The sequence below is a fragment of the Pantherophis guttatus genome, chromosome 2, assembly GCF_059756535.1.
Source record: "Pantherophis guttatus breed Tessera chromosome 2, ASM5975653v1, whole genome shotgun sequence".
Taxonomy (NCBI): domain Eukaryota; kingdom Metazoa; phylum Chordata; class Lepidosauria; order Squamata; family Colubridae; genus Pantherophis; species Pantherophis guttatus.
Window position 1 is genome coordinate 169,956,471 of NC_142064.1, and position 13,314 is coordinate 169,969,784.

The following is a 13,314-nucleotide window of genomic DNA, read 5'->3' on the forward strand; positions in this document are numbered from 1 at the left end:
ATGAAGAACAGTTGCTGGAATTGGGTATGTCTAGTTTAATGAAAAGAAAGACTAATAGCAGTGTTCCAATATCTAAGGGGTTGCCCCAAAGAAGAGGAAGTCAACCTATTCTCCAAAGCACTTAAAGGCAGGACAAAGTAATGGAAACTAATCAAGGAGAAGACCAATCTAGAACTAAAGAGAAATAATTAATAATTAATCAGGGGAATGATTTTCCTCCAGAAGTTGTAGGTGCTCCAATACTGGAGGTTTTTAAGAGATTGAACAACCATTTGTCTGAAATGGTATAGGATTTCCTCCTTGAGAAGGGGTTGTACTAGAACAGCAGTCCCCAACCTTTCCAACTTTATGGACCAGCTTAGATGGGAAGGAGATGGTTCTGTGTGAGCAGTGGGTGAGTGTGCACATGCGCAGTTCCATTTGCACAAGCGGGCACACGCGCCTGCCACTCACACAAATGGCGCTGCATGTGCATACTTGCCCACCTGTGCACACAAATGGAGCTGCGTGCATGCACACTCTCCCCTGACAACTTCTGCAGCCCAGTTCTGAAAGGGCTCTGACCCGGTAAGGGCCGCTTCGCAGGGATTGAGGAGCCCTGGACTACAGGATCTCCAAGGTCCCTTGCAACTCATGCTGTTATTCTATTAATCATTAGGCATGGCTGATATCCCACAGCATATTTGTTATAATGCATGAAAATAAATGTTTTCCAACTTGGATTGATATCTCCAGTTTATCTCACATTAGTTGTGGTCAGTTCCCTCTGCTTATTCTTTTTGATAGTTAGGAACTCTTAACTGGCAAAGAATAGACAAAGGCTTGCAATTATTATGCTAACCACGACAGGGAGGAACAGATCTCTCCCTTTTGAGAGATCATTGGGACAAAGGGATCTGCACACAGTTTTTAAGGCTACAGGCATGCTGACTTTTGATCCAATCTAATGAAATAACGTTGTTGTCCCATATAACAAAATGGTATAGCAGATTCCCTTTTGTTTCTTCTGGAAATAGTGGCCACACCAATAAATCCCCTTGAGAAGTGTGTAAATGCACTCTTGATGCTCTTGTGGGCTTGGACAGGGGCAGTGCAGCTCCAAAGTGTGAGTGTTTATAGAAACCTGATGATTTCACAATTGCAATTCCCACCAAAACCTTCTCTGGGCTGCCGTGTGGACACCTTATTTTCTAATTCTGACATGCTAGTGTCACCGCAATCTTTGGCTGTAAATGGTACCCTTAGAATGACTGGAGACAGCCTCAAGAGATTAAAAATGAAGAAAATGATTTTTCCTCTCTGCATTCAACAGCACTGTTGCTGATTTGCAGGGAAAGAAATGAGAGGGGCCACAGTTCCAACTATTGGTTTAATGACATGCAGCTTCATTATAATTCATTCCACACTTTCTTTGCTTCCCTGGTGCAAAGTGTCAAGTCTCCGTCACCTGCAAACGTACGCCTACATTATGCAAATCTCAGTACTCGCTTAGCTTTGCATTTTAGTATGCTGGCTGCTGAAATCTTTGTTTTCTTCTGTAGTTTTCCTGACTTCAGTTTGTTTATTTTGCCAATATTCTTATTTCTGGTTTTAATTTCACAGTTATAATTTCACAGCACATTTTATTCTTCAGCACTTTCTTATGCCTTGATTGATTTGTCGGTTGGAATTTAATCAGCTGGTTCAAATCAGGACCTGCCAGTTTCCAAGTAAATAAAATTTGAATTGGAGACAGATGTGCATTTCCTTGAATTTCCCCCAGAAAAAAAAAAAGCCTTCTGGGATGTATGTTAAAGTATGAATCTTTCATATCTGATACATAAAGGACAACAATTCCTTATAAAATGCCATCACCACCAATTTCCACTTAAGCCTTTTAGGGAGTTTTTTCTGTTTTTAGTACACATTCAGGCATTTGCATATTAGTGTATTAGGCTCCATAAAGAAATTGTTTTATTTTCCTTTCTTCTTAAAGAAAACACTCACTCTCTCTCCCTCTTTCTTTCTTTCTTTCTTTCTTTCTTTCTTTCCTTCCTTCCTTCCTTCCTTCCTTCCTTTCTTTCTTTCTTTCTTCATATATATATATATATATATATATATATATATATACACCACCCAGCTCCCAAGACATTGCTATATTACAAAAATACATTACAGAAACTAATACATTAATACTGAAAGAATGAATATGTCCTGGAAAGAGAGTTAAATGATATCTCAAATCAAATTGTTCTTCCCCTGCCCCTACAGATTAATGCCATGCAGGGCATCTGCAAACTTAAGGTGTTTGCTTCGCCCAGCATCTTTAGAAACAGATACTGTCTTGGGATCAGGTGCTGGCAAAGGAAAAGCTGTGCTGGCCACCTCTTGGTTTCTGGTGCATGCCATATATTTGTAAGCAGAAGTAAAAACCAGGCCAGGGGAACATCTGGAACATTGCCAGCCCCCTTGACTCTTTTGGTTGCTCTTCTGCCACCCTCATGCTTTGGGGCTGTGATTGGAACTCCAGTTCAGTGCTTCCTTGTACAAATGCTCTCTGCTCTTTTTTTTTTCCTTTTTGTTTTGTTTTTTTTGTTTTGGACCTTTGCAGCACGGATGGTGTGTCGTCTAATTGGTCGGATTCCTGTTACATCTATCCATCCCCTGAAGACGACAAGTCTCCCTTGTACCCCCACTACTCTTCCTTCTACCCTTACCCCCCCAGGACCAGCCCATGCACTAGGCCTGAGCCTCCCTTGCCGCCATACCATTGGGCAGGGAACAACCCAACACTTCCTCCCCCTTGTTCTTCCTCCTGTTCTTCTTCCCCCTCCTTTCAGTCATTTGACATTAATTTCCTACATCTCCCTAAGCAGATTTCCCTCACAGAACTGCATGGTCCTGAGACTAACCTTTCCTTTGTCACCACAAAAACCGCTTTCACCTTATCCAAACCTAATCCTCCTGGCACTCTTCCGTATAGCTCCAGCATGTCAATTTCTTCCCCCTGGGTCAGCTGCACCTGTGCCAGAGACAGAGGAGCCGGGCTCACTAGGTAAATAATTGTTTATTTGACACTGGCAGGGCATGGTGGCTTCTGGAAGGGTGACCACCACCTGCTAACCCTTTTGGGATACCAGAGAATGGGGTTTAGACCCCAGCTGTCCTCAGGAAAACAGAAAAGGCATTTCTTTGGACCCCACCCTGCTGGTAGCCTTCTCAATGTTCAAGAGCATTTTGGTTGCTTTGGTCGATAGACAATAGATACCAAACTCTAAATGACAGTTCAAAACACTGGTTTAGTGGCTTGTGTTCTTTCTCTAGGGAGCTTGAGAAAAGAAATTCTGCAAGGAGACAAGAGCTATTCCAGGAGAATTCTCGTCATCTTCCCAAAATAATAGTTTCTAAGAATTCATAGAGAAACTGCAATAGCAATCCCATTCTTTCTTTGGAGTGCAGCAAAATCCTTTATCCAGTGTGATTGTGAACTGGGCCATAGCCAACAGTGCCAAAGCAGCAGATTCTTTGGAACTAACCAGCCCATCACCATTATGGCATTATGAGACATCCCCAGCAACAAAAAGCAGCTTTTGAGTCCTTCCACTAAGATTCCAGTTAGTGGATTTTGTATCTATCAGCCTCAGTTTCACTGAGCAAAATTGTTGCTCACTATTGATGCCTTGGACATTGGGGCACATTGGCTAACCCTGGCAGATAAGTGGCTCGTGGGGATTTTACCTCGCCTACGATCAAATGAATTAAGAATGGTATATGAAGGCCAGATTTGGATGATGGATATGCTCCCAAGTCCAAGACACAAAAACGTATTTAATTTATAAAACACTCCTTCCTCTCCCCATCATAAGGACAGACTGAATGCCAGAATAAGCTCAAAACAGCTTCCCTCCATTTTTGTTTTGTCTCATTGCTGTGTACAGAATGATTGAGAGGGCTGTGGCTTCATTCATGCTCTCCTCATGCTTAAACTGCTTTGAAGGTGGATGTGCAAGATTGTCTGGTCCTTTAGGCATGTGTTTGGGAGTAAGACATAAACATGCTTTGCTTTGCAAATATCATTGGTTTATCTTATCAGGGAGCACCCTGGGACTCTGCCAGGAAAATTAAGGGATCTGAGATGTGTGCATCTCCTGGCATATATAACTTACAACTTCTTGATCTTTTATTTTGCTTTTAGCACTCTGAAAACCAAGGAACTCTCGCTAGTGTCTGGGCAGAAAGGAAGCCCGGCTTGCAGCCACACAACACCAGGTGGTGGGACTGCACAACAGCTCCCAGGTCCTACAGCGCAGCTATCCACAGAACAAAGTCCACACACCCTGCGGAAAGGTATGCGTTTTATATTTGAGATCTAATTTATCCGGAAGATAGAGAACTACTGAAAGCAAAAGTATGCTCCACTATCCACCATAGATAGAGCAAAAGTGCCCAATTTCTGTACGGCCAACTTTGAATGATATGCCAGGAGATGCATGTCCCAAATATGAAGGGAGTAGAGTGAAAACTAAATTTGATTAAATACAATTGTCTTGCAATTTAATGACTTAAATAGTATTAATATAACTGTCCCAAATATTAATTGTTTCGTGTCAATTTTAGTGGTGGATTTGGGGGCTACATACATGAATTTGGGAAGCTTCTGACAACTGACAAGTAGCATTTTTAACTAGCATTCATAGTTACATTTATGTAATAATATTCAACATTCAATATTCAATCACTATACCAGCAAAGGAACTGGTTAAAACTGAGAACTGGTTAAAACAAGAAGACAAAAAAAAAAAACAACTGTAAAACATTTAGTAGCTTGAATTTGGTGTCACATAATTAGGAGGGAGGCTGTAAAGAATAACTTGTGTCTAGGATACCACCTCTGAAATATGTGGTTCTACTGGCCCATATGTGGTTCTACTGGATAAATCATTAGGGCCACTTTTTACATTAGACTTGTTTCAAATTCATCTGCTAACTCTGATTAGGATTTGTCCACTGTGTTCAGAAACTGGTAGTAAGCAGCTCAGCTGAGTTCCAATGAACATTGATCCTCATTTCTTTCCGTCTTTTTTTTCTCTCTCTCTCATTATCTACAGTTTCAAAGAAGCTGACCCCACTCCCCGCCAAGGGTCCTTATGGCCAGTCTGGTGGTATGTCTGATCCATCGACAGGGCAGCCATCTCCGGCCAGCCTTTCTCCCACTCCACCCAGCACTCCATCGCCCTATGGACTGAGTTACCCACCAAGCTACTCCTTGAGTTCAGGCCCTCTCTCCCCAGCGGCAGCTCCTTCCCTGTCTTCTCCTCCTTCCCTAACAAGCACTTTAACCAAATCTCGGCCTACCCCCAAGCCACGACAGAGGCCTACACTGCCACCTCCACAGCCTCCCACATCCAGTGCATCTGGCTCCAGTCCACAGTCCACAGAGCACACCATACTAGATGACATGTCTCCTGGAGAGAGCATGTCCACAGGTAACCAGATAGAGAAAGTGGGACATCGGCTTGTGGTTTGGGAAACAGCTGGGATTACCAGCAGAGATCAGGTGGTGCAGGGAAGAGGTTATGCGGGTTCTGGTTTTTCTTCCTTTTAAGTATGGAAGACAGAGTTAGTGATGGACACTGCAGAAGGACTACACAGATGGGAACAGCCCAAGTGAAGCAGAGGTCTTATAGGGGCCACTGTAATCAAGTCAAGACTGAAGTGGCATTTTGCAGGGCTGCTACCCTTTGTTTTTCTGGTTTTCCCATAGCCTTGATTTCAAAATCAAGAATGCTCATTTTATTTATCCTTATTTTAGCTTAAATGAACTAAAGAAAAGAAAGAAATCTATTCCTGTAGATAGGTGGGCAAGTATTGTATACAAAACAAAACAGCCAAAGAGTAAGATAAAAGAGCTGAGGTGGCACAGTGGTTAGAGTGCAGTACTGCAGGCTACTTCTGCAGACTGCAATTTGGCAGTTTGAATCTCACCAGGCTCAAGGTTGACTCAGCCTTCCATCCTTCCGAGGTGGGTAAAATGAGGACCCAAATTATTGGAGGCAATATGCTAACTCTGTAAACTGCTTAGACAGGGCTGTAAAGCACTGTGAAGCAGTATATAAGTCTAAGAGCTATTGCTATTGCTATCATTGTGATGAAGGAAAGTGGGATACTTTCTGGCATTATGACCTAAGGAGCTGCTTGATTTTTGATGATGATGACCTTGAGGGACATAGGATAGGTATGAAAGCAGGATTTTTATCTTAAGGTATTTCCAGACCAAAGGGCAAGTGAGGCTGATTCTTCCTTTCTCCAGAGATAATATATCCCAGCATGCACTGCTGTCTTTAGCAAATTGCTGCATAGTAGCATGTATTCCTCCAGGCTTTACTTTAGGCACTTATGATAGTAACATACCCCTGGATGTGCCATATTGCATGCACATATGGTGCAAATTTCTCTTTAGCATAGCTGTGCCAACTGGAGTAAGTCCTGTTCTAAGTTGGCACTGTGTTTCTCAGTTTTTAACATTTTTCTTTCCACCTTCTGAAGATCTCAAGGAACATGGCCAGGGTTTAATGTCCCTTGGGGTGAGTTAAACAGTGAAGTCATGCTTCAAACATACAAGGTTACACTGCCAAATGCTGACAATTTGACCCAGTTTGACAATTTGGTGGCAAAAGGCAACTTGCCTATTTGACCACATTCTTCCTGTCCACCCCATCCCAGAGCCATTGATTCATAAGTGCCAATCTCCCTCTTCAGTATGTTTTATAAACAGTAAATAATGCAGCTGTTTTGACAGCAGGGTGAACACCGCCCCTTGTAACTTGACTTGGCTAGTACTATGAATACTAGAAAATAGAAAATATTCTATTTAGAACAGTTTTCTGCAACCTCGCAGGTTTTCCAGGAGCTGGATTCCTTCCTAAACATGGGCATTTCAGAAAGAATTAGAACTGTCCCACTATTTTCATGTCTGATGCTTGGATGAGCACTAGATTGTTTTCAATTGGGCTGAAGTTTCTAATCTTGGATTTGCAAAGGCGGGAGGAGGGGATATAGATTTAGGCACAAATACTTCTAGCTGACAAGTGAGAGCCAAGGGAATTGGCAAAAAGATGGGAGATTTAAAGAGTTTTTAAACCTCTGTAAACAGTCTCTATTTTATTATATTTGGGGGGTGGGGAACTAGCTGGTTCGTAGTATGCTGAAGTCTTGAGCTAATCCTTCTAATGAAATGAATATTAGAAACTGGAATGGTATGAATATTAGGCAGTAATGAGAGATGGCCGCAGCTCCCATCATGCCAGGACTAAATGGCCAGTCTTCAGACAGATCACTATTTCATCCAATGAAAGGCCAATGAGAAGAGATCAGGTCTCACCAGCTTTCTATTCAGGGATGGGTAGATAGGTGTATTGTTGTTTAGACTTTCCGTTGTGTTTTACTTTTGTCTTGTTGCTGCTGTTTCTCTTCTGTTCCTATTTCCCAATCCTATTATTGTGTCCTTGCAGCTGTTTGAAACACGTGGTGCAATATTGGATAGGTGTGAGGGGACTGCTTGGGGTAAGCTGGAGTCCCACCATCTTCCCTGAACCTTTGCCCTTCTGCTACTACCACCTACTGCCCCTGCCCTGCCCTGCGACTATGCCTCGTCTCAGAGTCACCTATCACCATCTCACTGGCCTTGCATGGGGCCCGCTGATCCAGAACACCATGGCTGCTCCAGCCTGAAGCCCATTCCAAGCTTTCTGATAATGCTATTATTAGTAAACTTGGAGGGTGCTTCTCTAAATCACTGGCCTTCATGTGCGGCAGCCTTTTGGAACACAGACAGTTAAATTCATTCAACTAATTCCTTTCCAAGCCACAGGATTCACTTGCACCTAACCTTGCTGGTCCTTTCTTTCCAATGTTAACTCTCTCCCTCTGCCATTCCATGTGTTCTTTCCAAAGGGATGTCATGATATTACCATTTAACTAATACTAGTGGCACTCACTGTTATGGATGAAGCCAAAAGAACCACATCTGGGGCACTTCAAGAGCACAGGAAGGTTCAGATAAGGTGTGTAGCCAATTCACATAGACGATGGGATCTTCTCTCACCATCCAAGAAGAGCAGCCTTTTCAATGGAATGCTCTTCTACACATCAGTCACTAAAGTTTTGTGAATCATTCCTTTTTAAAAAGTGTGTTTCCCATGAGTATTTGGGAGTAACTTTCTTATTTCTTCAACTTTGGATGTGTTCGTGTGTAAATTACACTGTGAGGGGTTTGTTTGCTTAAATTATAAGTTTCCTATGCCACTCACAGACTCTTGATAGATGCAAGTTCCCATCTTTCTCACTTGCATTCAATCATGGTTACAATGATTTGGAAAGATGTTCATTTTTTAAATAGCGTAGAATAAGGTATCTCTCACTAAACAAGAGAGGACAATCTGCATCCTGTGCTGTAAGAAATTTTGGGACAGAGCAGATGAAAAACTGGATTTAACATAAATACATTGCTTGGTGTGCATTTGCCTTTGGATTACTGGTTGCAAAATTACTACAAATTTCGTCATTTGGATTACTGGTTGCAAAATTACTACAAATTTTGTCACTACTGCTGCTGTGCGGTTCCGCCCGATGGTTCCAAACTGGGCAGCTGTTTTTGAAATTTGCAGTGAGGGCTACAAGTATCAAAGCAATCTGGTTAACTGTGAAAATGTTTTATTTCCCTTCTTTAAATCTCACACTGGCTAGGAAATTCTGGGAGTTGAAATCCATACAACTTAAGAGTTGTCATGGATGAGAAACACTGCCCTAAATAGAAAAGGACCATTCCTCTTGCACTAGATGTCCCTCATTTCTTTGCCTACATCTCCCAGTTCTTTTAATGAGTTTTGAGGTATTTTCAAACAATTTGAAAAGCCTTTCTTTAAGTTGAGGAATTTGATGGTTCTGAACTGATTTTCCTACACAGATTGACCAACTGAAAATGTCAGGGAGGTTTCCCTTTGGTATCCCAAATATCCCCAAAGTGCTGATTGTTTGGAAGGTGTGAATGAACAGACTGTTCCATGGTATCTTGTGGTCCTGTGAGCATCTTGTCTAGTTTTGGAAATAGCTTGCAATTTGCAGAGAACATTACTTGTTCAGAACAATCTGCATGGTGTCGTTTGTCTGTAATTAAGTATTTATCCTACCCTACCCCATATCATGTATTCTCCTAATCTTCCATAAGCGAGAGTTTGTCCAACAGTGTCGAATCACTTCTGACCTCACTTTGAATTTCTCTTATGAATCAAATAATATGATTGGAGAAAGAACTCATGTGGGATATGCTGTGAACCTGGTTATATTTGGAGTTGAAATGCATATATATTCATTCTCTCTTGGATGTGTGCTCCTTTATTACACTTTTCAGGCCGTGCTTTGAAAGTGAGCCACTCTTCCCCTTTGTAAGTCACACAGTGATATTGCTGAAGAGCTGTTCTGCATGTCCCACATGTTTTATAGAAGGCTTCCTATTGCCCTCTGTCATATTGACAATTCTTCAATGTTGTTACAACTTAGGGGAGACCTTCACATGTTGAGTTCTTCACCTGAAGATAGCAAGGAGATAGCACTTCAAGGAGATGAAGTCCTCCATGTGAATTAGAGCCTAATTTCACAAGTTCCAGCTCACATGGAAGTTTGAATGCATAAAGAAAGGCTTCCCACTGATAACATATGAATGGTATCACCAGAAAGGGGCTTTTGTCATCTAATAGCTTTGTCTCCTTCAAAGTTTATAGTGGCCACCAGGGAGCAGCATGCAGTGTAGAGAATTGAATCACTTATTCACTTTTTCAGCAGTAAACTAGAATTTAGGAAGTATTAACCTGTCTGCTTTTTGGAAATTCCTCTGGCATTTTGGATTAAGCCATCTCCCTAACCCTCCAAACCCCAAAAACCTGCCAAATTATTTGTTATTCATAAGGCATTGATAGTAAAGTACATGAATTCCTTAATAGTGATTGTACACATTTTCCTTACGAACCAAAGTCCCCATCACCTTGGTTCATGACTGGAATATTTACTGTTGAGCAAAAGGGGAGGGAAAAACAGAGATTTCAAATTCTGAGTAAAAGGATTATTGTGGTATTGGCTCCTTTGCCAGGCGGTTCTGTTTTAAGCCGAGCTGTGATAAGGAGCAAAGGAAACATTTGATCATGTTGAAACGATAAAAAAAGCAGCTGTATAAGAAGCCCTTGCTTCATAAGAGGTTTTAGGATAGGTGATCATCCAGATATTATTTGCCCACCATTTGACTACCAGGTTGTGTTCACAGATTCACTTAGCAAGGAATGCTTCCAGGGAAGGCATAACTCTAAAGAATAAAAGCAAAAAGGAATAAGCAAAGATTATATTATGACATCCCTTTCTCTGGCATTAACAGGCTCTAAGAACTGTACTCATTGCTCTGTTCAGTTAAAGCTTCTACATTATCAGATTAACTAAAATGTATACACGGGGTGGGCAGAAAAAGGCTTGGAACAGGATAGTAATTTGTCTCCCTTTCTGTCTGTGCCTGGTTACAGATCTGGCCCATCTTGATATCCCTTCCATCCATGTAGAGGTTGATGCCACACTTCACTTGGATCCTTCGGGTCAAGTCCAGAGACATCCGGTACCAGGAAAAATACGTTCAGAGGAGGATTCAGAAAGCACCGCCCTATGACATGAAGATCCCTCTTATTCCTTTAGAGTGCTTTCTTGTACATATCGGTGCCCCATGAACATTGCTGAAGGAGGCATATCCAGAGACCTTGTCAAGGGATGTCTCTTCTGGACTTTCACTTGCCAGCCACTTGTGCAAGACTGACAGCCCTCTGGGCCTGGTGCTAAGCCTGTCTCTGTGGCAAAGGGCATTGCTGGTGCAATTTCCATTTAATTATTTTTTTTTCTCTCTCTCTCCTGTTTGTTTAGCCTTATCCAAATTTTGCCTTTTTGATGTGGTGCCTATTTATCTCCTTTATAAGCTTTTGGACCCTTATCTTAAAAAAAAAAAAAAGTTTAATCTTACCTATCTGGAGATTCATTTCATTCCGGCCTTCAACAAAGAACAAAGAGGTGAGAGGGGGTAGACTGTCTCCCTGGGTGAATGACATGGAGGGCCGTTGCCACCATCTCTTCTTTCTGCTGTTGCTCCTGCTGCTCCTCCTCTTTCCAGCAGCCAAGTCTCCATTTATCCAGTTCAAGCTGCTTGTCCTTGCAGATCAACCAAGGGACATCCTTCTGTTTCTCCTGAAAGCCTTTTGTTTGGTTTTCTGGAATCTTCAGAACTCCTGTTCTTCTCATCCCTTTCCCATGACACTTTTGCTGGTACCTGGGTCTATTTTTCATTCCATCCCTTCCTTCCTTCCTTGACTTCCTCTGGGCAAGGAGCAACTTACGGACAGTGGAAGAGCACAGCATTGCTTCATTTGGCTTTGATCAGAATGAAAACCATAGTGGTGAGATTGTTTGGGTAATGCCCTCCCTACCCATGGTTATTTGATTAGCAATAAAAGTATATCCTTGTTGTGTGTTTTGGAGGTGGAATCTGGCCATGAGGAGTTTTTCTTCACCAGCACCATGGGCTTATTCCCCTCTCCCCCACAAAGGCAAGGAAAAGGGAGAGAAATTCCCCTAGCAGGACACATTTCTAGGGGGCAGATTGCAGCTCTCCATAGCATTTTAAACAGGATCCAACTGAGCAGAACAGAATTCACAGCTGTGCATGCAAAGACAGATGTTATTAGCTTTTATCCTTTTCAAAGAGTTGAGATATATCTGTCAAGATGGATATATATTTGTACATACAAAGTCTATAAATATATATATAAATATACATATATATATATATTTGGTTTATTCGGGGCCATTCCACCTGAACTGTTGTACAAATGTACAATGTAAATTTAAATGCTTATAATGACTCTTCCAGCCCATATGTACGTACATACATAGTCACACTCAGATGAATGGTAAATGTCTCTTGACTCTTCTTTGGCAGCATTTATGCAAGTTCATATGCTCTTGCTTTGCTACCAGTTGTGATACTGTGTACCTCATTGCCCAAACTAGAAAAGGCAACAAACCAGGTGCACACTTTTTGGTAAAAGAAGGAGTGATAGAACTTTCATACTTCCCCCAGTTCTGTCACCTGGTGTTCTTGCTGCTCAAAAAGGGAGCCATAGAGCCAGTCAAGGCACAAAGCAGGTCCTTTCTGGGAGCAATCTCCTGCTTTCTCCATTTCTGGCCTCACTGCTCCACTCCACTGACTTACGGTGTCATTAAAGTACAGTTAATGACGTTTGTGCTTTCTCTTTTCTCTGTTTTGGTTTATTTATTTATTGAGGACATTGCAATATTAAACTTAGTATTACAAGTCTAATAAATGTTCAGCATGTCAGATGTTGAAGCAGCTCTTTAATTGCTGCGAGTAATATCTCTACCAGCTTTTAGTATGTTTTTGGACTGGCTGAGAATTAGAATGATGTGAAACCTGTACAGGTAGTCCTCAGCTTACAACAGTTTGTTTAGCGACTGTTCAAAGTTACAACATCACTGAAAAAAGTGACTTATGGCCATTTTTCACACTGCAGCATCCCCATGATCATGTGATCAAAATTCAGATGCTTGGCAACTTACTCCTATTTTTATGATGGTTGCAGTGTCCTGAGATCACGTGGTCATCTTTTGCGACCTTCAATGGGGAAGCCAGACTCAGTAACCTCCGTGTTACTAACTTAACAATTGCAATAATTCACTTAACGACTGTGGCAAGAAAGTTTGTAAAATGAGACAAAATTCGCTTGACAAATGTCTCATTTAGCAACATAAATTTTGGACTCAATTGTGGTCGTAGGTTGAAGACTACCTGCATTGTCAACCACTTCAGATCCTGATCCATTTCTTTTACTGTGCAGCAGCAGCAGCCGTGAATTTGGCCATAAGTAGAATAATCTCCCTGCTAGGTAAATGGAAGACCACTGGTCTGTCCCAGTTGCTACGCTTAAACCCAACACATTATGATGAAGTTGTATCTAATGGTGTCATCCCATTAATAATAGAAATTGGCAGGAGAGCAACATGCAGTCGTGTGTTCAGCCTCCAAATCTGCTCATGAACTTTGAAAAAAATAATATATGCAAATTGGGGGGGGACATTGGTAATGGTGAGGGGAAGAGAGCAAGAAGGGGGCTCTACGGCAGGGGTGTGAAACTCAAGGTCCGCGGACTGGATCCGGCCCACAGGGTGCTTAAATCTGGCCCACTGGGCTGGCCTGGAAATAGCAAAGGACCAACCCGTGGTGCCTCTGACAGC

The 13,314-nt window shown here is 41.9% G+C and overlaps 1 protein-coding gene across 15 annotated transcripts in view; it reads left to right on the forward strand.

Annotated features, from left to right (window-relative positions):
* ARHGAP44 (Rho GTPase activating protein 44) overlaps window positions 1–12,301 on the forward strand; it is a 111,601-nt gene extending 99,300 nt beyond the window's left edge. For 5 of the 15 annotated variants that reach the window (XM_087887277.1, XM_087887279.1, XM_087887284.1 and 2 more), the window contains 4 exons: window positions 2,591–3,034; window positions 4,175–4,326; window positions 5,088–5,465; window positions 10,545–12,301. In XM_087887277.1, the coding sequence (XP_087743403.1) occupies window positions 2,591–3,034; window positions 4,175–4,326; window positions 5,088–5,465; window positions 10,545–10,684 (1,114 nt within the window). In that variant the 3' untranslated portion in view covers window positions 10,685–12,301. Of the gene's footprint in view, window positions 1–2,590; window positions 3,035–4,174; window positions 4,327–5,087; window positions 5,466–7,490; window positions 7,543–10,544 lie in introns of all 15 variants that reach the window. The other 10 variants (XM_087887280.1, XM_087887281.1, XM_087887287.1 and 7 more) reach the window with 5 other exon arrangements.
* Window positions 12,302–13,314: the final 1,013 nt, after the last annotated feature.